Source organism: Vipera ursinii, assembly GCF_947247035.1.
Source record: "Vipera ursinii genome assembly, chromosome: Z".
Taxonomy (NCBI): domain Eukaryota; kingdom Metazoa; phylum Chordata; class Lepidosauria; order Squamata; family Viperidae; genus Vipera; species Vipera ursinii.
In genome coordinates this window covers 75,858,362-75,883,329 of record NC_139517.1, presented here as the reverse complement: position 1 = coordinate 75,883,329, position 24,968 = coordinate 75,858,362, and the positions used below count along the sequence as shown (strand labels likewise).

The 24,968-nt window shown below is 38.1% G+C and overlaps 1 protein-coding gene across 2 annotated transcripts in view; it reads right to left on the bottom strand.

The window, feature by feature from the left end:
* Window positions 1–24,968, bottom strand: part of STAC (SH3 and cysteine rich domain) — a gene marked incomplete at its 5' end in the record, with an annotated part of 80,848 nt that overhangs the window by 16,436 nt on the left and 39,444 nt on the right. For both annotated transcript variants that reach the window (XM_083378363.1, XM_083378364.1), the window contains 4 exons: window positions 2,375–2,456; window positions 10,372–10,487; window positions 12,477–12,558; window positions 13,340–13,440. In XM_083378363.1, coding sequence (XP_083234489.1) covers window positions 2,375–2,456; window positions 10,372–10,487; window positions 12,477–12,558; window positions 13,340–13,440 — 381 coding nt within the window. The remainder of the gene's footprint in view (window positions 1–2,374; window positions 2,457–10,371; window positions 10,488–12,476; window positions 12,559–13,339; window positions 13,441–24,968) is intronic.

The window sequence follows — 24,968 nt, the reverse complement described above, 5'->3', positions numbered from 1 at the left end:
ATAACCTTATTTTAACTGGATTTATATGTTTCTAAAATTTGGGAACCAAAAGATTTCTTATCCCTATTGAAGATTTGGGTTTTTACATACAAAAAAGAAGTAAAATTGGAAAAAGAATTATAAAAATTTTGGACTTAAAAAACCTTAAATGGCATTGGTGACATCTTGTGGCTAAATCTAATACTACAGCCTGTTATTGTCTAAAAGAGACTTGGCTTGAAGCCCAGATTAGATGTAAGACTCCTTTAACCTTGGCAAATATCAGCTGTGTTCCATACCCAGTGACAAAAATATTTTCATCCCGATTGTAAAGCTTTTAATTTAATACACTACGAAGAGAATATGGATGAAGATCAGGAACAGATTCTTTCTATGTTGAAAGCAATTCATGAAACTATTCTTACAGCTTCTGATGAAATAAGACGCTATAGAAAAGAACAAGATGTCAGCATAGATATTCAAACCCTAATTTTGACTACAATTAAAGAATTAACTATGCAGAACACAATAGAAGTGGAACAATCAAACTATGACAGAGGATTCAATGGATCAACAAACACAGTTAATGGAAAACCCACAAAAGGGACTGGTAACACTGAAAAAGGAAGACTTTCTATATAAACCATAAGAAATCTAAGGATCAAGAAGAAGAACAGACCGAAGGGAAGTTAAATATTCCAGGACAACTACAAAGAGATGGAATAATAGAGAGATGATTTGTTAGTCCTTCAAAAAGAATGGCGATTGGATGGTCTCTTTTATTTCAAATAATATATACAATAACAGAGGGAGATATAGTTGATGATTTAAAAGCATGGACATGGAAGGTAAGTTGGTAAAGAAAGAAAGCTAGAATAAGGCTGAAGAAAATTGGGGTTTGGATTTATTAGTGAGGATGTTATGTCATTATTTAAAATAGAATATACTCAGACAAGATGTGTACTTTGAATACTAGATTATGCTATGAATTGAGATAAATAAAATTTGATCATTTAAAACTTGGAAGTATAAATATCAAAAGTTAAATTTGAATATTGGTGGGAAATTAAAAATTGGGGGAAACAAATAAATAGGATATTGTTTATAAAGATTGTAAAAGTAGCTAAAATATATATAGGCTATTTTTTTGATAAATGTAATAAACATGTCTTTATGTAGCTGATAAAATAAGAACTGTATTAGTTTAAATATGAGATAGTAGATATTAAGAAAAAAAGAGAGGAAGTATTTGATGTTGAAATAAGGGAAATTTTGGTCATTAAATTTAAGACATTTGGAAATTAGTAGAAAATAAGAATGTTATACTGTATTATCAACTAGATGATGTAAGATGGTGAGAAATAGAATATATTCAAATAGATAGGACATGTATCTTGAACATTAGGTTTTGTGATGAATTGTGGTAAAGGAAACTTTGGTTACCTAAAACTTGGAAATTATAAATATTAAATGTTAAATTTAAATATTGTTGGGGAACTAAAAATTGGGAAAAACTAATTACAGGATATTGATTGTCTATAAAGATTGAATATTAAAGCAATTAGGATATGTGTAAGCTAAAAACTATTGATAAATGTAACAATGTTATTTTTACTTAATTGATATAAGAAGAATTGTATTAGCTTAAACATAAGACAGTAAATACTAAGGGAAAAAGAAATATTTAATGTGGTAGTTTGAGATTTGTACTAAAGAAACTTGTATGGAATTATTGATTAACCCAGCCACCACGTTGCTTTTTAAATACATTGTAAAACTAGAAAATCAATAAAACTTAAAAAAAAGAAATGGAATGAATGAATGAATAAATAAATACATTCAAACTTTAAATCATTTAATACCCACATGTACCCTTCAACACACTTAATGTTTTTGTGCTCTGTATTAGAATCCTTGGGATCACAACATAAAAGTTTTGGTGTTATCATAGCTTGCAGACAGCATGGGAAATTTTATAACTGCCAAGAGGAATATTTTGGTGGAGCTTTGGAGTATAATATTTTATGCTGATCTTCTGACAAGACAACAGTAATCTAATCAAGTAATGATCAAATAAATTGTTACTATTCTGATGAGGTTTGTTCCTGCACTATGTGAAACTGTGCATATCTCACAGATAATAGATTTTTTTAAATATGGAAAACATGAATGTTAAATATGCTAAGAAATATTTACTGCATTTTTTATGATTTGCTGGCAGTCTACAAGAAATCACACCATAAATTATTATAAACCCTGGGAAGCAATAGAGAGTAAATAGCTGCCTCCTCAATATCTGCTTGCACCTTTTGACATTAATCCCTGAACAGGGTTTGTACTTCAAGACTTTATGACATAATCTCTGTGTTAGCTATAACTGATAGCTTGCACTCACCACTATTGCTGCGTTGCCTATTTATGTCAAACATATTTCCTAGGCTGTCTCTTTCTTCAGGAACTTCTGCCAGATCTGATGTCTGCAATAGAGAAAAAGGCAGCACAGTGAAAACTGGTGACAAGATGAAGAAAATTGAGATCAAACATGTGCCAACAATTTGATGATGGTAGTGAGAATATGGGAATTAGAATGGAGCTTCAGTGCTGCTTCTACTATATTCTCCAGAGGCAGTTTAGATCCTTGATTGAAGTATAGCAATATGTATAGTATAAGTTGATGTCCTAGATGTTAAATGGAGTGCAAACATGTTTTCTTATTTAGACTGGAGAAGAAAGAGTAGTAAGTTTTTTTAGAGGTTAGATCAGCCCTTCCCAAATATAGATATAATTCAATATACTAAGGGCCAACTCATACAATTCCCTAATCAGCATAGCTATTTAATGTAAGAGGAAGACATTGTATTTCCTTGTATGCAATACTTATCTCTCTACAGTTACTTAGGTTGAAGCTAAAAAGATGCATTGTTAGAATTCAGTATGAGGGTTGGTTACAGATGCAGTTATAGTTAAAGCAAATTTACTAAAGCCTATTTAGAATCAAATAGCTTAATAAAGAATTTAGTCTATTCTGCTCCAACTAATTATGAATTCAGTTAACTATGAAGTGACATAATCCATCTCTTCATTTACACAATACTGTTCTCCCCCCTGCCCCTCGGGTTTTATTTCATGGTCATGCCTGACATTCCTTTAAGAGGTCATGCCTGACATCCCTGGCTATGAAAAATTTGATGAATGACTAGACAACTTGTGATTTGCAGGGCCATCCTTTCAGAGACATTTCTTACTGAAACAGAAAAGCAGAATGACCACAGGTTGAGTAGAACTACAGAATGACAAGCAGAGGGAGTGGGAGAGACTTCTGATTCCTTGCTGCCTTCCCCAGTGAGTTTCCTTGTGGGAAACTAGCAAAGAGTATCAGAAACCTTCCTTCCTTCCTTCCTTCCTTCCTTCCTTCCTTCCTTCCTTCCTTCCTTCCTTCCTTCCTTCCTAAATTCCTACTGGTTTCTCCATTTACTTTACTTGTGGGAAGACTGCAGGGAGAAAGACAATGGGGAAGCCAGCACCTCACAAGAATCTGGAAGAATGTATTTGGAAAATGACTGGCTCAGCTTATCCAAAGAGCTTTAAACTAAAACTGGGCGGGGGAGGGGACAGTGACCAATCTTTAGGATCTTTAGGTCCTAATTCCAAACATAAACACCAATACAACAAATCAAACGAGGTAGAGAGTGTTGGGGGAAAAAAGAGAAAGTCAGATACAAATTAGGAGATGTAGGTCAGCCATAAAGGACTCAGATGCCTATACACTAATGCTTAAGGATTGGGGAACAAACAGGGAGAGCTTGAAGTACTAATATATGAGGGCAAGTAAGATATTATTGCCATTACTGAAACTTGGTGGGACTGAAACTCACAACTGGAAAGTACTGATGGAAAGAGATAAACTGTTCAAAAGAAACAGATGTAACAAAAGAGGAGGCAAAGTTGAATTATATGTAGGAGATCACTACATTTCTACAGAAATGCATAAAACCACGGATAAAAGCCTCCTAGAACATATATGGGTTAATATAAAAAGAAAAAAGAATGACATAATGAATACAAGCCACCCAACCAAGCAGAAGAAATAGATGAACCTTTTGCTAATCAGTTAACAAATATATGTAAGAAATACACCACAGTAATAAGGGGGGACTTTAACTACCTGACATCAACTGGGAGACAAACTCTGCATCAAGTGGGAGGTTGAACAGGTTCCTGACCAACCTAGCTGACAAATTTGTCAAAGTTTGAGGAAGACACTAGAGGGACAGCTATACTGGGCTTAATTCTTACTAATACAGAAGAAATGAAAGAGGGGGTTGAAGTTGCAGGAACGTTAGGGGAGAGTGACCATGTCATATTAGAATTCAGTATAATACTGATTATATTCAGTAATAGAATATAATCGAACCAGCATCTTAGACTTTCAAAGAGCTGATTTAAACAAACTCAGAGAAAGCTTGGCAAGGATTCTATCGATGAAAATCTTAAAGGGGAAAACAACCAAGAATTTTAGGAAATTGAAAAATATTATAAAAGCCGAGTGTAACACAATACCATTGAAAAATAAAAATAAAAAATTCATGAAGAAATCAGTATGGTTGCACAAAGAACTCTGATAAACTAACAGAAAAAAGAATAAGTATAGGTAATCCCCGAGTTATGAGCGTTCACTTAACGGTTGTTCAAAGTTACATGATGAGCGCTCCCTAGTGCTTATGAGCAAGTCCCAAAATTACGAATATTGCACCACCACAGCAGTTGTTCACCCTTATGAGTGACTGCAATGGATCTGCAACATTCACCCTGGTTATTCCCTCCCTTCCCACCCCAACACTGGGTCTCTGTAGGAACTAGGCCTTCAATACTCACTCTGTGAAGATCAAGATCCTTTGCTTTCTTGGCTGCTCCAGGCCTTTGATGCATTCAGAGAATGGAGGCCTAAAGTAATGCAAGATCACGCAAGATCAGTGGGGTGAGATCTCACACTACTGATGTCATGTGATCTCATGGTACTTTAGGCCTTTGTTCTCTGCAATAGAGAATGAACTAAAGCAGGGGAAGCTTTCATGTGTCTCTGGAGGCTGGATTGGGGCTCTAGAGGCCTTTTCCAGGCCATTGCAGCATGGATCTGAGGCCAGGAAACACTTCTGTGTCCTTCCCACAGCCTGATCTGGGCTCTGGAGGCCTTTTCAGGCCACTGCAGCCGCCTGGATCTGAGGCCAGTGAACGCTTCTGTGCCCCCCCCCACATCCTGATCGAGGCTCTGGAGGCCTTTTCCAGGCTGCTGCTGCCCAGATCTGTGGTCAGTGAATGCTTCTGTGCCCCCCTCACTGCCCAATTCGGGCTCCAGAAGTCTTTTCCAGGCTGCTGCTGCCTGGATCTGTGGCCGGTGAATGCTTCCGCACCCCCCCTGCAGCCCAATCGGCTCTGGAGTCCTTTTACAGGCCCAATCAAGCCGCAGGGGGGTGCAGAACCATCCCAGAGCCTCAAATCTAGGTGACAGTGGCCTAGAAAAGGCCTCTGGAGCTTGGATCAGGCCATGGGAAGACTGCAGAAGCATCCCCCAGCCTCAGATCCAGGTAGCAGCAGGAACTGTGGAAGAGAGGAGACAGATCTTTTCCAGGTGAGTCCAGCATGGCAGGAAGGATGGGGGAAGCATGCAGTATCTTAGTGGGTCGGGAATACCTTGGGGACCTCTTCCATCACTAGGCCCTCCATGGCCTTCCCCACCCTCAGATACCTCATGTTCGCTTAACGAGCCGTGTGCATTTTAATGAGCAAGGGAGTGATCTCGTTTGAGGTACGAGATTCACTCCATGAGTTTGAGTTATGAGTGGAATGGGCAGGCTCCATTGCACTCGTAACTCGAGGACTACCTGTATAAAAAAAATGAAAAGAGGGACATATAATTAAGGTAGAATACCAGCATACAGCCCAATCTGCAAAGATGAAGTCAGGAAAGCTAGGCTCAGAATTAAATAATACTTGCAACAAATGTCAGAAATAATAATAATAAAAGTTTCTTTCAACATATAAAAAATAAGGAAAAAAGTCAAGGAAACAATCGGTTCACTAGTAGGAAAAGATGGTAAGAAAGTGAGGGGTAGCAGGGAGAAAGCAGAATTGCTTAATGTTTTCTTTGCATCTGTTTTCACACAAAAAGAAAAAAATAGTCCAACCTACCAAAAAATAAAACATAAAAGATAGACTAGGGATTCAAACTAAAATAAGCAAGAAAATGATAAGAGAACATTTATCCACTGTAGATGAGTCCAAATCACCAGGATCTGATGGATTACATGCCAGAGTTCTGAAGGAGCCAGCAGATGTGATCTCAGAACCATTGAACCAGTGGTGGGATTCAGCCACTTTGCACCACTTCGGCAGAACTACTTTTTTTGTTGCCCAGGCCCAGAATGAACTTCCAGAAGCAGCATCCACACAGAGAACTGGTTGTTCACACATTTGAATCCCACCACTGCATTGAATCATATTTTTCAAAGATCCTGGAGTACCTGGGAACTACCAGAAGCCTAGAAAAATGTTGGTGTGGTTTCCATCTTCAGAAAAGAGAAAGAAAAACAGATTCAGGAAACTAGAGACCAATCAGCCTGACATCAATATCTGGAAAGATCATGGAAAAGATAATGAAGCAACAGATCTGTGTACACCTAGAAGCAAACAGTTATATCCAGAAGCCAACATGGATATATATATTAAAACACAACACTCGAACATCGGGATGAAGTAAAAAACAAAACAGTTTAATCTACTGAGCTTTCGTTGGCCAACTGCCAATGTTGTCAGAGAAAAATTGCTGGAGAGGCGGTGTTTGAGCATTCTGCTTTAATACTAATATGCGCGGGATTTGTATTTTTAGCTTAATTAAAGATATATATATATATATATATATATATATATATATATATATATGTATGTATGTATGTATGTATGTATGTATGTATGTCTGTCTGTCTGTCTGTCTGTCTGTCTGTGTCTGTGTCTGTGTGTCTGTGTCTGTCTGTCTGTGTGTCTGTGTGTGTGTGTGTGTGTCTGTGTGTGTATTATGATTGATAATGACTTAGTTATAGAAAGCAAATAAATCTGTTTGGAATTCCCTTGTCTATCAAATGCATAAAATATAATACATTCATATAATACATATGAATATAATACATAAAATATAAGACATATGAGATGTATTGGATAATGATCTATGATATCTCATGAAATAAAATATTTTGCTTTGAACTGTAAGATGGGCAGAAATTAAATTTGATAATAATTGTAATAACAATACATTTATTAAGATAGATAAAAATAAAGTTTACTTATGTTTTTAAAATGTTTACAAAAACTGGCAGGCAAACATGATCCTATTCTTTTAATGGATTATAATATTTGTTTATAATTAATGGGTTTCTAATTCAAATAATGGAACAGAAGTAGGACAGTCAAGGTAGGTTCTTTAGAAAGGCAGTCAAGACAGTCTTTTTCCACAGAGTTTAGGGTTATAAGGTGTCTCTTAAATGGGAATAGCTGCCTAATGGATGTCTTGCTATGTTGGTTTATGATTGTGGATTGTTGATATACGTTATATTAAAAGACACTATAATGGTGTGAAGTCATCATGATTTTATGATTTACTGAGTTGTGATTTGCCTTGAGTCTTGATGGAGGTGATCTATAAGTAACTCAAATATATGTATGCTATATTTTTTAAAATTACCTATTCATTGATGGACCACTAATTCTTTTTTAGTTTTTATCTATTGCACAACATTGTTATGAGGAGAAAGCAGGAAAAATTGAATCAGATTTATGCCATAAACTATCTGAAAGAATGTAAAAAATAACATAATCAATCAACTAATTAAATATACTGTACTTCCAAATTCCAAGTTTTAATAAACTGAAGTTCATGTGTTTTTCCCCCCAAAATGATTGTAGTACTAAAAACTATACATTTCATGCGTCACCTGGTATTTCACAGCCTGACTTGATAAAAAGTAAATCCCACAATGTGTTGGCATTAGAAACCTACACCCACTCTCCATCTGATCAAAATTTCAAGGCAAGCTGACATTATGTTCAAGTTTTTTTTTTGTGCTTGAGTAGTAATTTATTATTTAAGAGAACTCTTTACTCATTTGGCATGGAATACACTTAGGAGATTCTGATCATGAATGAATTGCAGAAGTCAAAGAAAGGGAGCAAAACATTAGAAAAAAATAGTCTTCTGTTTATGAAATATGGCAGTGATTGGGTTTGATACATCACTAGACAAACCATGACCTCTTAAATTATTATTTCAGAGATATTTCCTTACCCGATTTCCCAGTGTCTTCAACAGTGGTAGAACTTCTACTATACTTAAAACATTCTTAACAATTCAGAGATACATGCATAGATGGATGCATAGTCCATATTTGAATTGTATAGCACAATCAAACATCAGCACAGGAACTGTTTTATGGCATTTTGTATTATGTCATAAACCATTTCATAATCATTTTTATAACATAAAATGTTTTACAAAATTTGCCAAATTTCAATTTCATAGGAGTTATGAGTCCCAGATTTTGGATGCATCCTTTAGATTAGTTCATATGATACACCTTAGTTCAAAAGGTGTTGTCTTATGATGTGCTGTTTCACCAATTTTACATTATGAGGATGAGAGTTTTAGTAGTATATAGATTTTAATAGGAAAATAAGCTTTCAAGAGATCTAAAATCCTCTGTGAGGATTAATTGTTTGGAACAGCTTTAACAATGGTAATTACAGAAGAGCAGATATTGCATAGAAGATGTAAGACTACACCTTACTACTGTTTTCTGTCTAAATAGTGTTTTAGTCAGCTCTTGCTTAGGAACAATATATTACTATATCTTTAGTGAATGTTGTCAGGATTGACTGGTAGCTGCTTTCCAATGCATAAATTGTGTAAAAGAGGAACTTTATCTAATTAGGGAAGCAGGAAATGGAAGGCTTCTGAATGAAAATCATGCCTTATATTACTACTACTACTACTACTACTACTACTCCTTATGTTATCAGAGTAGGTTTAAAAACCATGCTATGAATTTCATCAGCTATATTGTAGTTAGATGAAAACAAAGAAGATGAGAGTTTGGGGCATCTAAAGGATGCTAGGTTGCCTATCTCTACAAACATGGAGCTAAATAATTTTTTTATTTTAGTGCTTGGCAAGGATACTTTTATTTGGTTCAAATAGATTGAAAAATATGATATATTTGGAAAGCAGAGCCCAAAGAATTACCCAGTTTTGCTCTGAGCTGATCATACTGTAAATCTTCTCTTATGTAGAGAATTGTTGGGAATCCTAAAGAACACCAATATAGTATGCAGGACTGGCATTCGTTACAAAAAGGTAAATTGAAGTTATTATTGCAAAATAGAGATTCTAATTATAACAATTAGAATAAATATTTAAATAATCTAATCTTGTTATTGCTTTCCTCCTGAAATTGTAATTGAAAACAAGGTGTCCCATTTCTTGTGTTAAGAACTACTGATACTAATAGAGAACGGAAGAGATGATGCCCTAAAGATCGTATGGTCTCTTCAAAGACTATTGCAAAAGCAACCTTTTTGCATGATAATAACAAGCTGAGAGCACCATGCTGTAGGTATCTCTTCCTGTGCTTTTCAAATATTTGCAATCCTATATGTATGATATTTTGTGCATTTGTAGATGAAAACATTTATAAAATTATTGGCTGCTCCATAATTATCAGAAATAATTCTGGCTGTTTTTCTGGTGAGGTTATTAGTTATTATTAGTTATTATTCTAGCTCAAAGAATAAATCGGGTTTCTCAACAGTTCTATTTTTGCTTCTCTCTCTCTTACAAGAATTGAAAATATTTTTGTTTGCTTGCTTACTCTGACATGCCAGATAGATTTGACTGTGAATAAGATGGAATTTGCTTCAGAAAAGTCTATAGTTTGGGCTTTTTTGTGGAAAGTGATGTTTTTCCCACTGTGTCAGTCCCAGACAGCTCAAGATTTTAAACTTTAACTTTAAATGATTTGCCTGTTTTTGTTTTATTTGGTGTCCTGTATATTTCAGCAACTATCTTCTTTTAACCCTTCATCTTCTTTAATTTTCCCCATATTTCTATATAGTCTTTGAACAGTCCTTTAGTTCAAAACCTTCAATACTTTACTTTTTTCTCATTTCTACTCCTTCTATCTTTATCTCTAATATTTATATTCTTAGCCCTCTCTTTGATCTGCTGTTCTTTCCCTTCCAATATATTAAAATAGAAATGTTGATTATAAAATTGAGGAAATGGCATAAAAAAGCCCAGCTCCTATTATGAAAGTTTTTAAAGGAGAGAGAAAGAAATGATATAATTACAGAATTCCTTTTGGGAGAGTCCGAGCTACTTCCAGTACTGCCTTTCTTGGTTTTCTGCGCCAAAGAAGTTCCAAAGCGAAGTGTTTCATACACAGGGTCAACTTTATTGCCACAGGCTGAGGGGAGAAAAACAAAACATTGGTACATTTGAGAGATAAGGCAGAACAAGTTCTTTCTATATACCGTGAAAATTATCATGTACCATAATAATATAAACTGACTGCAAGTGACAGCATGACAAGGTAGCAACAATGGTGCATTGGAATATTTGCAAGAAAAACACCTGCCTGAAAGAAGAACTTGTGGAACCATAAATTAGACAAAGTAATAGAAAATGAAGAAGTTGCTCTGAAATTTTAGAATTCAATCAGACCAGTACCTGCCACATTTCTTAATTGTCAATAAGAAAGACAACGAAGTCTGACTAGTGGACATGGCAGTACATGGAGATGGTAGAAAGGAAGAGAAACAACTGGAGAAGGCAACAAAACACAAAATCTATAAATAGAAAAAGAACAACTGTGGAAAAAGAAAACAAAGGTAGGACCAATAATAATTGGCTCATTGGATGCAATCTCCAAATAATTGGAGCACCACTTGAACACTATCAGCATTGATAAAATCGCCACCGATCAATTGCAAAAGGCAGTTTTACTTGGAACAGTAAAACATCCTGTGACAATACCTTTAACACCATCAAATATCCATATCTTTCCATCCCAGGTTCTTAGGAAGGACTCGGTAAGTGGATGAAAATGCCAAATCCTGTGTAAATATCTGACTGACTGTGCAATAAACAGTAAGAATAACAGCAGCAATGTTTGGCAAAGGGTTAGATCTTAGAACAAAGCCCCCAGGACACCATCCAACATGCTTGATCAACTGCTTATTGTTTGTGGAAAACATGTTGTCACACCAGAGCTATCCTGTTTTATGACTAGATCAAAAAGGTTGCAGAAGAAAATGGAGCAAGTTCGCTTACGCAAAGATTCTATGCTGAATGGCGAGGAACCTGAGAGATTAATAGGGCTACTCTTGGACCACTGCAGCAGAACTCTTCCCATCTTACTGCAAGTTTCTGTGCCACCACAGACATTTCTCCTTTGATTGTTGAAGAGAACAGAGGTTCATCTAGCAGCCGACATTCCCTCTCTCTCTCTTCCTGAATAGAGGTTTTGCAGAAAGTATTTCAAAAGATTCCTATTTCTGCTGGTAATTTCTACCACCGCTCAACAGCATAATACTTGCCTCTCCTTTTTGGCCTGCCATTACTGGCCTTTTGAATCCATGGCAGCAATGAGACAGCAAAGAGCCAACCAGCTAATCTGCTGCATGCTGCTGCCATTGTTGCTTCATGCCATTGTTGCTCCATTGATGGTATGTGAAATCAAATCAGTGAAGGGGAGTCTGTGCTCTTGTTGGGAGTAAGTGGGAAATTCTGGGCAGAATAATCTTCCTGCTCCTTAGTCCCCCAATAGTAACAGCAGAAACTGAGGACAGGAGGGAACCACACTGCAGAGGATGTGGAGAAATGCTCCAAGACAAGACAGCCTAGTAAGATAGTTAAGAGGTTCAGGCTAGAATTCAGAAGTTCTAACTATAATTCAGCCAGGAAGCTACTTGGTTGAATTGTAATTGCCTAATTGCTTTTATTTTTGCTAGATATGGACAATTCATCTACTTCTACTTATTTTTTTTACTTTTAGTTGTCTAGACCAACTAATCAAATGCAACTGTACTTTAATATGATCAGACTATAGACCTCAATTCCCCATTAGGATCTCTCATCCCTGTGACTTTTAAAGAAAAAAAAAACTTGGAATCACATCCCACTTCTGTTTATGCTGTTAACAGTCCTCAAACCTTGTGCTTTGCAATGGGAATTTTCAGGTTTATGAACTTTATGTAACATAATTAGTGTTGATGTTTGGTGTGTTTTTTCCTTTCTTGAAGTTTCCCTCTTCAACAAGATTTGCACAACCCCAGGAAGGAAAATGAGTATCTTCAATGAAAATATATAAAAGTTTATATGGGCCACTGAACATCAAGGTTCATAGAATAGAAAAAGAGAAACAATAAAAAGCAGAAATTTAATTGGAGTTTACCAATTGGCATGACTTCTTTGATGCAGCCAAACTGCTCCTGAATGAGAAGGGGACTGCTGTAGTAACGGCGAAAACCTTTGGGCTAGAAAGAAATAGAAAGGAAACGAAGACATGATACTAGGAGAACTAAAAACAATAGGTGCACACATTTAAACTTGAAGGCAAAAAGGCATATCAGAGCCCATTCACTTAGCATCTGCTCTAACTCTTACAGCAGCTGCATTTCCCCCCCACAACCATGAAAGTAATCTGCATTTGTAGAGCAACACTGAGAAAAGATTAATTCAGAGAAGCTGAGATGAAGCCTTCCTGGAGAGGAACTCATAGGACTAATAGCTCTGATTCAGAAGGAAACCAGGAAACCAAATTTGCTTTGCTGCTGAACCTAGGGCACTGTCCAGAATGTGGGTGGCCCTTGGTCATGGAAGCCTCAATTGATCCTCCTACTTGGTTTACTGCCTGCTTATTTTCCCTTTCACAAATTTGTGGATTTGGAGATCTGCAAACTGTCGAAAAGCAGAGTGTAAGACAAGAAGAGCATACTACTTCACTTCTTCAGTCTTGCCATTGCTTGCAAGCTAAGGAAAGAATGGAAATAGTCAAAGGCACAGCAAGAGGGACCCAGAAGATTGTAGAAGTCAGCAATACAGTCCTTGCAGAAAAAGGAATGTACAAAATACATATTATCTTTGCCTATAGGCACACATGCTACGTAAACATAAAGAAACTGGGAATGATTTCTTTTAATAATGCGAGTATATTTCTTTAACTCAGTTAAATCAGGAAGGTTGGAAGGATCTGTTGGACCAATATCTCTTACTGAGCCTTATTTGCAGGTTTATTCAAAAGTTATAGTGGCTTACCAATTTGCCCATGCACCGTTGCTGTCCAGTGCTCTCTGCACATTTGTGGTGAATGCTCAGTTTGCATGCCTTACAGCGTAATCCATGTTTAGCATTTGTCCCTGTCAAAGGCACAGATAGAATCAATAGTTTCCATGCACTCACCAACTGACATGGCATACAAATTCAAATGAGATTCAACTTCCCTGCACTGCAGAACTTCCAGTCTTATTCTAAGTGAGTAGAATCCATTTTATTTTTTCATAGGATGAAGTGAGTCTGCAAAAACTTTTACCTGCAAATAATTGCATCTCAAATACATGAGAAAGCAGAATTGCACATATGCAAATAGATTTAAAAAAAATAAATTATTTTTTTAACCCAACCTTTATTATTTTTATAAATAATTCAAGGTAGTGAACATATCTAAAGCTCCTTCCTGCTCCTATTTTTCCCATTGCTAAAGAATGTAGTGAGAAGTAAGGTTCAAGATGCTATAGTAGTAGCATGTGGTGCAGTGGGCATAATGGCAAGCAGGACTAGGTGGCAGAGCTAGCTGTAAATACAAGCTAGCCCAAGTTGGCCTGAAGTTGTTCATATGACCATGGAGTGCTGCAGCAGCCAACACTACCTGTCAAAAATCTATTTGTTTAATCCATCATAACTTAGAGTGGTCACTGAACAAATGAAAGTTAAGCAAGGACTTTGCATGAATAGAACAAAATAGAATGAAAAATGCAGATCTAGTCTTCACTCTCATTTACAATAAAGATATTTACAGAAATGCTTCCCTGAAATATTTTTGCCATATACTTTGTAGCATTGGTAAAGTTTAATCTGCAGATTTAGCAATGGGACCTGGCTGATAAAAGGGAGAATACCAGCTCCAGATCCTCATCATTTAAATAGACAAATCCACTGATATAAATGATATCTGTTTCAGGACAGTAACTCTTGTGCAGCACTATTTTCTCACTCAATCCAATGGGAAGATGAAGGCTTTCTCAATTTCCTGCCATACAGTTTCCTGTAATCATCACCGCCTGGGGATTTCCTACAGATTTTTATGCAGTAAACATAACTTTGATAACTCTGATCAGATTAGGGTACTGTCTTTCTGCCCTAGTATTGCCTATTCTGGCTGGCAGCTGGAATTCAGGATTTTAGTCACAAGACTTTTCTATCCTGCAGCATCACATTACAGTAGGGATTCCAGAGATTGGATATGCACTCTGCCATTGAGCCATATGTATAAATGGTTGGCTGAATAACTTATATTTGAAAAATTCAGCAGTAAAAGGGAAGTTTTGAGAGCAGAATTATTGCTATTTATATTACAACATTGATTTAAATCCTGGCATTCTGTTCCCTAAAGTAAAATACAGGTTTGGATTGCCTATGTCCACTGGGCCTTGAAAGGAAAATAAAAAAAACCAGTTCTACACACCCTTGTGATGTTACCTGCAAGACTACTATGATTTCTGCATTCCTTCAGGCTTGAAACAATTTAAGAAAAGTAATGAAAAATTATCCAAGCCTTATTTCCACCATGTACCAGCCATCCACTGAACCTAAAATTATAATGTGTAAGAAGCTTTGGCATCTTGCTTACTTACTACTGGACTTGAATTAATTCTGTGCTTTAATCCTTGGAACTCGTGATCTCTTTTTCCCCGTATCTCATCTCATATATGCAAATGTTTAAAGCCTCATAATTCAGCCCTGGCCAGCAAAAATTTATTAAGGATTATGAGGAATAACAATATATCTATTTTAGCTTTGATCAGATATATTCCCTTTACTTTTAATAATCTTGACCCTGAATCCTCTCATATAAAGTCCTGGAATTTGATTTCTTGTCATTTTTTCCCTTCCCACAAAGTTCTTCACAACTTTAACACATCTCTTTTGTAAGTCCAGTATAAGAAAGTTATCCAGGTCATTCTATGGACCCACTGTGTTCAGTAGGAATAAATCCCAATAAGTTTTGATAGGAATTCCTGAAAATCTATGTTGATTTGTACAGTGCTTTTTTTGTAAAAGAAAAAGGTGCCGGAACTCACACATGTCATACAACCTGCCTTGCTTACCCTACAAGGTTCCATCCAAAAAAGGTGCCGGAACTCCGTTCTGAGCGTTCTATGAGGAAAAAAGCCCTGGATTTGCACCACTGACATTTTTGTAGTTTTTCACTCAGAGGGAGGAAAAAAAAACCTATTGTTCACTTTTCCTTTCTTCTAATGTAAATTGCACTCCAACGTCTTCTGGCTAATTATAGATGTTATTAAACATAAAAATAGGGACCTAACTTTAGCCTTGCATTGGGCTAAGATTTTAGGTCAGACTGCCAAAAATCAGAAAAACAGAATTCATACTAAATATATGATTTCCCCCCACCCTCTTTTTTAAAGAGGAGAATATAACATAATAAAAGTTATAGGATTCACCAGAGAAAAATGTGCTTCCCTTTGGAGAAGCTGGTATGATACTTAACAAAATGTGCATTTCATATTGTACATTTAAGAAGAAAAAACAGTGTTTAAAAGACATTTCATCTCAGTCTGCAGATTCTTTTTAAACCCACTGTGCATCTATGATGACAAATCTCTCTCTGAAACTGTTCCAGATATCCCCACAGGTAACAAATGCAATGCAATAACAGAAATATAAAGAGTTTGTCCTATTGGGATTCATTTCGTAGAATGGCTTGAAGCTTACAGTACTAGCAGTATTTAGATTTGTTTTCCTTAAGGGAAACTTAAGATACTGATTTTCAAACAAAAATGTATTTGCACAAATTTGTGTGAACAATATGCTGTGAATTTGTGTGCTAGTGCATATAAACAGAAATATGTGTTTTCTGAACATTTCTGAAGAGAAAAATTCTCTGCAAGTGACTCCGATTAGTACATTCATCCCAGTATCCATAGTCTGTACCAGTATTAGGCTAATTTGATATAGTAAAACATCTATTAGGACAATACAGTCAATAAAACTAAAAGCTTTGAAACATGCAAAATTACATTTAGTGGGATATTGGTAATAGTTTTTGAAATAGACAATAAAACTTTGGAACTGTCAGACTAGGCTAAAGTGGGAAATTTACCACTCTACCTCTCTGCATTTAGATTGATAGTTTTTAGGAGGCCCAAGCCTCCATGAAATATCTTTAGTTCCACAATAATTTCTTTTAAGTATGATTCTGTATGGATGAAGAATAAAAAATATGAAGGGATAGAAAGTGATTAGTTAGACTGCATGCATGTAGAATCTTACTATAATTCTGTGGCCACTTTGCAACTCATTTAAAAACAACAACAAAGGCAAACCGAAGCATAAATTCATATGTACCACTTTAAAGAGTGAATAAATATGTTGCTTTTTTCTTGTGGTAATTGTTCCAGCAAGCAGCCAGTATATTCATCTTTTCTGTAAATAGGGAGGGTGGCAGAAATGTAACTTAGCTTCAAAAATAAAGAATAATTTAAAGCCCTTCTGTGATATTATTTTGCATATTCTAAATGATTTTCAAAGCATGGACATCTATGAAAGAGCAGCAAGGAAGGAAAGGTGAATAAACAGCATATATTATGATGCTGAAAAGAAAAAAACACCTTATGCCTTTGAATCAAATGTCAGTACAAATCTGAACACAAATACATGAGGGCATGATTTACATCATGACATTATCAAATACTGATCATCATTTTTGCATAATTTCAGTTTACCTTCTTGCCCCTTCCCTCCTATACATGGTTATTTGAAAGGCTATACAACTCTTCATATGACTTTACATACATCTTTCTCTCACTTTTCAGATAGAATAATAATTATTTCAGTCATGGAGAGACAATTGTGATAGATAAATGCCTGATTTGTCATAGTATTCTAACTTCGTATTTCACTGTGGATCCGAAAGAGGCCTGCAGCCACAATTAAACAGGCTGATAGATTGAGTGGTTTTTTTTAAATAAAAAGAATAGTCATCAAAAGGGAAAGGTTTTTGATTTTCAGTGCAGAGTTTGGTTTAGTCTGTCTGGAGGAATTTTTCTGTGAAAAAGATTGTAACATTTGGAACATCTTGATAAAAAGCAAATAAATGAGGGTTGTAGCATACAAAATTATAATGATGACAGATGATAAGGTATTTCTCTAAACTCTCTAAACACGATAATCAGCATCATTTACTGAACTAAAAGACGGAATTCAGGACAGATGAAATAACAGCTTCTTCCTAGAACATAGTTAAACAGTGGGATTCACTATCACCAGGTGGTGACCAACCTGTTTTTAAAGGAGAAGAGAATAACATAGAAGGAAATGGTGTCTATAGTTGTATAGTGTGATGGTTATAATATTATCTTTTGTATTAAAGGCAGCATTACTTTGATATTAGTTGCTAGGAGATACTTGAAAAAAGGAGCTATTATATTCATATTCTGTAACTTGTACTATAGAGGCTATTCTTAAAATAATATAACAGAAATAGTAGTAATTTTGTTGGTAGGGTATACTACTTCAAACTACAAGTGAGAGACATATGAGGTTGAATGATTGCTTTTTCATGAAAGATGGGATCTTGCACTTAGAAAGCCAGCATATTATGAAGAAGACTACCCATAAACATTTCTATTTTTTATGTGAGAATGTTGTTTTGCTTAGAGCAACATTCAGACAGGGATTGGACTAGTCACATAAGATACAATTTTATTATCTCATCTGAAGCATGTGAATCTGAGCATCAGAACATGGGAAACGTAATCTAAGAATCATACCTCTGTTCCTTCTTTAATAATAGTCAAGAGAGGGAAGGGATTTCCTCCATGTGCTGGACAGTCCTCCTTTCTTCCATATTACTTAATCCAGGAAAATACAGAGACATTTTCCTGGATGGATGGATAGATGATGGATGGACAGATAAACAGATGGATAGATAATAGAATTAATTCATAGAGGTGTTGGCGAGCGCATGCACCTGGTGCCTGGCGTCCTGGGTGAAAGGGAAGCACTCAGAATGCAGTCAGCCTGTGTTGCAAAACAATCACCCATGGTGCCAGGCACCAGGCACATGTGCTCACCGCCGTCTCTGTGCATGCCCAGGCAGGTTCAGCATGTCGACTGTTCACCTCGCCTGGCCTATCTGCTGTGTGCAGTGAGAAGAATACACCACTGCCTGCCAAAACCAGGTTGGGGTCTGGGCAGTGTAGTGCAGGTAATGTGGACTCTCATGCTGCTTGCGGCATCCCCTCCCCTGGAGTCCATGGGTGTGTGAAGTGGGCGAGAGCTGATTTCCATCAGGAGGTGCCTGTTTTTCTCCCTCGATCATTACAAGTATTTTCCTATCACTCTGCTCTCATGGCTGTGCGGCTCTTGTCCAGCAATTTACAGTGGCCTTTCAAGCCAAGTCCACTGGCAGCACAGCCACCAGCTGCGCTGGCAGTCTGTCCCCCTTCCCTTGTCCCTTCCTGGGCATGGAGGGAGGGAGGGAGAGAGGGAGGGAGGAAGGAAGGAAGGAAGGAAGGAAGGAAGGAAGGAAGGAAGGAAGGAACAATGGGAGGGAGGGAAGGAAGGAAGGGACAATGAGAGGGAAGGAAAGAAAGAAGGAAGGGACAATGGGAGGGAGGGAAGGTGCCCACCGCAGTCCCACCCCTTCCACCAGAGACCCACAGATCCCCCCCACAGCCCCCCCCACACACCCCAGAGGTACCCCACAACCTGAGTGATGTTGAGCTAGCCATGCCTCCTTCCAGCCATTGACTTCACTTGTCAAAAAGTTTCAAAAGGTGATCACATGACCCCGGGACACTGACCATCATAAGTAAGAATCAGTTGCCAAGCATCTGAATATAAATCACATGACCCTGGGGATGCTGCAACAGTCATAAGTGTGAAAAATGATCATGTCACTTTTTCAGTGCTGTTGTAACTTTGAACAGTCACTAAGTGAATTGTTGTAAGTCGAGGACTACCTGTACTTTATCACTTTTTCCCTTTTTTGGTCAAGTTTTTGACACCTTATGACTGGTGGTACTCGAATACCACAGCCACGCTCACCCAGTGGGCCACACCCACCCAGTGGGCCACGCCCACCTGGCACCCAGCAATAAATAAGTGGGTTTTGGATTGCAGTTTGGGAACTCGGTCCCTAAAAGATTCGCCATCACTGTCCTAGAGATTGCTAAACAAAGACTCACAGCACTAGCTAGAAGGCTAAGGAGATACATTAGATAAACAGAGGCCAAGAAGATAAATGTCCTGTTCTCCAAAGAACCACCCAAAATTTACTCCCAACTGCAACAGAGATTGAACATTACTGGAAGAACATTTGAGAGAAAAAGAAGACATGTAATATCAATATAAGGACCAAAGAGAAGACTACAACAATCTCACAGAATAGAAACTAGTCATCATCACAATAGCAGACATCCCTCAACAGAGGAGGAGGGATACGGCATCATCTATCTCCAGTCTACAACACAGTCCTTTCAGCAGTTCCAAGAAGGTTCCATATCCATTTGCACTACTCAGGTGACCCTGAAGACCCAGATAAATCTCCAGGTGGCCTCAACAACTGTCTAAAAGAATGCAAATGACCAGCTGTCTACAAGGAATATAAATCCTTCCACTCCCCACTATGTTTAGTCAGAGCTAAAGAAGCTTCTTGAATGAGAAGAAAAACATCTTCAAAGAAAAACAAGAAAATCCAGTTGCCTCATAGGATAATAACAGTATATAAATGCCTAGTACGCAAATAAACCAGCTAGTAGTAGCAGGCTCCCACCCAAACTGGCTAATATAAGGAAGGACAGTGCTGGTCATGAAAGACAAGGAAACAGCACCAGCCAAAATTAGCCAATAATATGCCTCCCCACAAGATGAAAAGTCCTATCAGGTATCATAGCCACCGTGCTACAGAACCATATGAGTGAATGCATTAGCACAGTTCAGAAGAGCACTGAAAATAATACCAAATGAGCCTATTTATACTAACACATGACATTTTTTTGTTTAAAAAACTTGATTGAGATACTTGACTGAAGTAGCTGACATATTATGATGACTCAAATCCAGCTATGAATTCTGCAGTCCATACCTCAGGCAAAGTTTATATCACAGAATATTGGATTATTTAAACAGAAACTTACAACAGCACCTCAAAGCACGTGGAATGATATAGAAAGCTCCCAAATTTCTCTTCCCTGTTTTTGGAAGAGGGCAAGACGGCAAGCTAGTTTTTTAAAAAAATAATAATCTTGTGCTTAAGTCAAATCTCTGATGTATCTCTTATGTAGCTTCCTACCTTTCTCAACTTTGAAGAAAAGGACATAAGTTTGTAACCTGTTGTTTAAGGTGTTTTTGTGAAACTCTAAATGAAAGTTGCAGTAAAGCAGAAAAGTCCATTACAATGAATGATACAAGCAGTGTCTTTATCAACTGGAATAGAAGTCAAATTAATGCAGCGCAAAAAGATTATTAGATTTAGAAGGAAAAATTATACAATATGGAGGTAATTCAGGAAATTCAATTGCTATCATGGTTTTCCCCAAGAGGGGCAGAGGAAATTATTTCTTTATTTGTTTTAACCAATATTCAAGTATTAATTCAAGATGTTTATAGCAATTTAATAACTGGTAGAACTTAAGTACTAAATGTGTTAAAGAACATAGAAAATACCCATTTACTCCAGTTAATCTTAGTCTTCGAGTGTTCTAAATGCTGCCACATTTTAGTGTAGTTTCACTGAGGAAAAGCAGAACACCAAAAGAACCCGCTATATATAGTTTTGTTTCTTACCAGTGTTCTGACTAAAGTCAACGATGACGTTTCCTAAGTGCCTTTGAATGTATCTTAAGACTGTAAGTTGTTGCTGGTATGGCATTACGTAAAGGCCAGGAATGAAAGGCCCCAATTCAAATGTCATTTCTACAAGAAGACTATGTAGTACCCTCAGACAAATCACAACCTCTGCAATACAGGGATGACAACAATCCTGGGTTATTGATTAAAGAGGGTTTGGGACCAACCAAATGGTATACTATTTTTTATTTATTTATTTATTTATTTATTTATTTATTTATTTATTTATTTATTTATTTATTTAGATTTATATACCGCCCTTTCCCAAAGGACTTAGGGCGGTTTACAGGGTATTTAAAAGAAAATCAATACAAACGCTAAAACAAATTAAAAAAGATTAAATAAAACCCTGAGAAAAATAAAAAACCCAGTTAAAATTAAAAATTAAAAAATTCTCAGCCTGGGCCAGAGAGCTCGAAGAGCCAGGTCTTCAGGTCCCGGCGGAATGAACGGAGGTCGGGGGCAGTCCTAAGCTCCGCAGGCAGCTGGTTCCACAGGGCAGGTGCACCCACTGAGAAGGCCCTACCCCTGGGTGTTACCCGCCGGCAATCTTTAACCGGCGGCACCCTGAGAAGACCCTCCCTGTGGGAGCCCACGGGACGAAGGGAGCTTGATGCTGGCAGCAGGTGTTCCCTCAAATATCCCAGACCCTTGCCATTTAGGGCTTTATAGGTCATCACCAGCACCTTGAATCTCACCCGAAGGGCAACCGGAAGCCAATGCAGCTCGCGGAGTAGAGGTGTTACATGGGAGTATCGGGAGACCCCCATCACGACTCGCACGGCTGCATTCTGCACCAGCTGAAGCCTCCGGGTGGTCCTCAAGGGCAGCCCCATGTAGAGAGCATTGCAGTAGTCTAAACAGGAGGTCACGAGCGCATGAGTGACTGTGCGTAGGGCATCTCGGTCCAGGTAAGGTCGCAACTGGTGCACCAGGCGAACCTGGGCAAAAGCCCCCCTGGTCACGGCTCCTGTATGATCTTTAAAAGTGAGCCGCGAATCCAGGAGGACGCCCAAGTTGCGAGCCCTATCAATGGGGGGTAACACCTCACCCCCCATCGTTAGAGATGGAATAGTCTGGTTGACCCGAGATGCCGGTATGCACAGCCACTCAGTCTTGGCAGGATTGAGACAAAGCGTGTTTCTCCCCATCCAGACCCGGACCGCTTCCAGGCAACGGGACATCACGGCGAGGGCATCGCTGGGTTGGTTTGGGGTGGAGAAAAAAAGTTGGGTATCATCAGCATATTGATGATACCCCACCCCAAAACCACGAATGATCTCGCCCAGCGGCTTCATATAGATGTTGAACAAGAGGGGCGAGAGAACCGACCCCTGAGGAACTCCACAAACGAGAGGCCTCAGGGCGGACCTCTGCCCTCCCGTCAACACCGACTGCGAGCGGCCCAGGAGATAGGAGGAGAACCACCGCAAAACAGTGCCTCCCACTCCCAAACCCCTGAGACGCCGCAGTAGAATACCATGGTCGATGGTATCGAAAGCCGCTGAGAGATCTAATAGGACTAGGGCAGAGGAACAACCCCTGTCCCGAGCCCGCCAGAGATCATTCACCAGCGTGACCAATGCCCTCTCCGTGCTGTGCCCATGCCTGAAACCCGATTGGTACGGGTCCAGATAATCAGTTTCCTCCAGGAACAGAGGAAGCTGATGGGCCACCACACTCTCAACAACCTTCGCCAGAAAGCGGAGGTTGGAGATCGGACGATAGTTACTATGTTGAGTAACTTGAATCCACTGAATGTTTAGAGGGGGAGCTGACTTATCATTGAATTGTTTCAGTAACTTTGATATGTCTGACCAGGTTTGCATCGATGAAATGTGCTGTGAAGGACAAACTACTATGAATTTAAAGATTTTTTTTACTTGTAGCTCTTTTGCCAAAGCACTGTTTCTATCCTTTATGTCTGCAATTTGATTGGCACTTGTAAAAAGCCACATAAATCATGTTAGTGCAATTCATTCTATGTTTGGTCTGAAGTTTCTAAATAGCTTGACCTAGTGAGATGATGATGGCAATACTTGTTTTCATACTTGTTGTTGTTGTTGTTGTTAGTTGCGAAGTCGTGTCCGACCCATCGCGACCCTATGGACAATGTTCCTCCAGGCCTTCCTGTCCTCTACCATCTTTTGGAGTCCATCTAAACTCACACCTATTGCTTCAATGACTCCATCCAGCCACCTCATTCTCTGTCGTCCCCTTCTTCTATTGCCCTCAATCTTTCCCAGCATTAGGCTCTTCTCCAGTGAGTCCTTCCTTCTCATTAGGTGGCCAAAGTATTTGAGTTTTAGCTTCAGGATCTGGCCTTCTAAAGAGCAGTCAGGGTTGATCTCCTCTAGGACTGACCGGTTTGATCGCCTTGCAGTCCAAGGAACTCGCAGGAGTCTTCTCCAGCACCATAGTTCAAAGGCTTCAATTCTTTGGCGCTCAGCCTTTCTTATGGTCCAACTTTCACTGCCATACATTGCAACTGGAAAGACCATAGCCTTGACTATACGCACTTTTGTTGACAGGGTGATGTCTCTGCTTTTTAGTGTGCTGTCTAGATTTGCCATGGCTTTCCTCCCGAGGAGCAAGCGTCTTTTAATTTCTTTACTACAGTCCCCATCTGCAGTGATCTTGGAGCCCAGGAAAATAAAATCTGTCACTACCTCCATTTCTTCCCCATCTATTTGCCAGGAATTGAGAGGGCCACATGCCATGATCTTGGTTTTCTTAATGTTTAGTTTCAACCCAAGTTTTGCACTCTCCTTCTTCACCCGCAACAAGAGGCTCTTTAGTTCTTCTTCACTTTCTGCCATTAGAGTGGTATCATCTGCATATCTTAGGTTGTTGTTTCTTCCAGCAATCTTAATTCCAACTTTTGATTCATCTAGCCCTGCCTTTCTCATGATGTGCTCTGCATATAAGTTAAATAGGCAAGGCGACAGTATACAGCCTTGCCGGACTTTTCATACTAGAACACTGCAAAAATCTAGAATTATAGCTAAATGTATCATTTTCCTTGTACAATTATTGCCTGCAGGAAAACCTCAGAATTATATTAGTATTGGAGTTGAGTTGTTCCTAATTACACTGGATCTCAAAGATCTCTGCTAAATCAGATTAAAAAAAATTAAATAAATCGGCAAACTGTTTCTCAGGCACTGATGAAAATCTATAACAAGAACATGGAAGTGATATTCATCCCATGTTCTTTTTTCAGCATATGCTTTTGAAGTGGAAGGAAACTCTGGGCCATTTTATAAGCAAATTATGCTGGCACAATGTTTCACAGCAATACATTCCATAATTTATATGCAGCACATGAATTTTTTAAACTGTATTAGTGGGTACTTTTTCTGCTTAGGACAACAATAATTACAAGTAGTAATAGTAATGGTAGTAAAAGAATAAATGTGGCCTCCTTGTGCCATCAAAGTTCTTGAGCTCCATCTTAAATGGTTATTCCACACAGGCAATGCTTTCATTAACCTGAGTGCATACACAATTGTGCAGCTGCTGTTGTACACTCGTGTACAAGAACTCTGTGTCTTGCAAAGCTGGCCCAAAATGTTATAAACAAAGTCAGGTAAGTCAATGAGGAAAGGGATGCTGACAGGAATCAGTGACTTCTGGGCTATCAAAGGATACAAAGGGTTATTGTGTAGTGGGTTCTTGACCGCATGGCAATATGAAGGACAAAGGGTTCAGCATAACAGCTCTTTATTGGTGGAACTACTGACTGGACAATAGGGGCCACCTGTACCCCCTTATATACCTGGCTAGGTACACA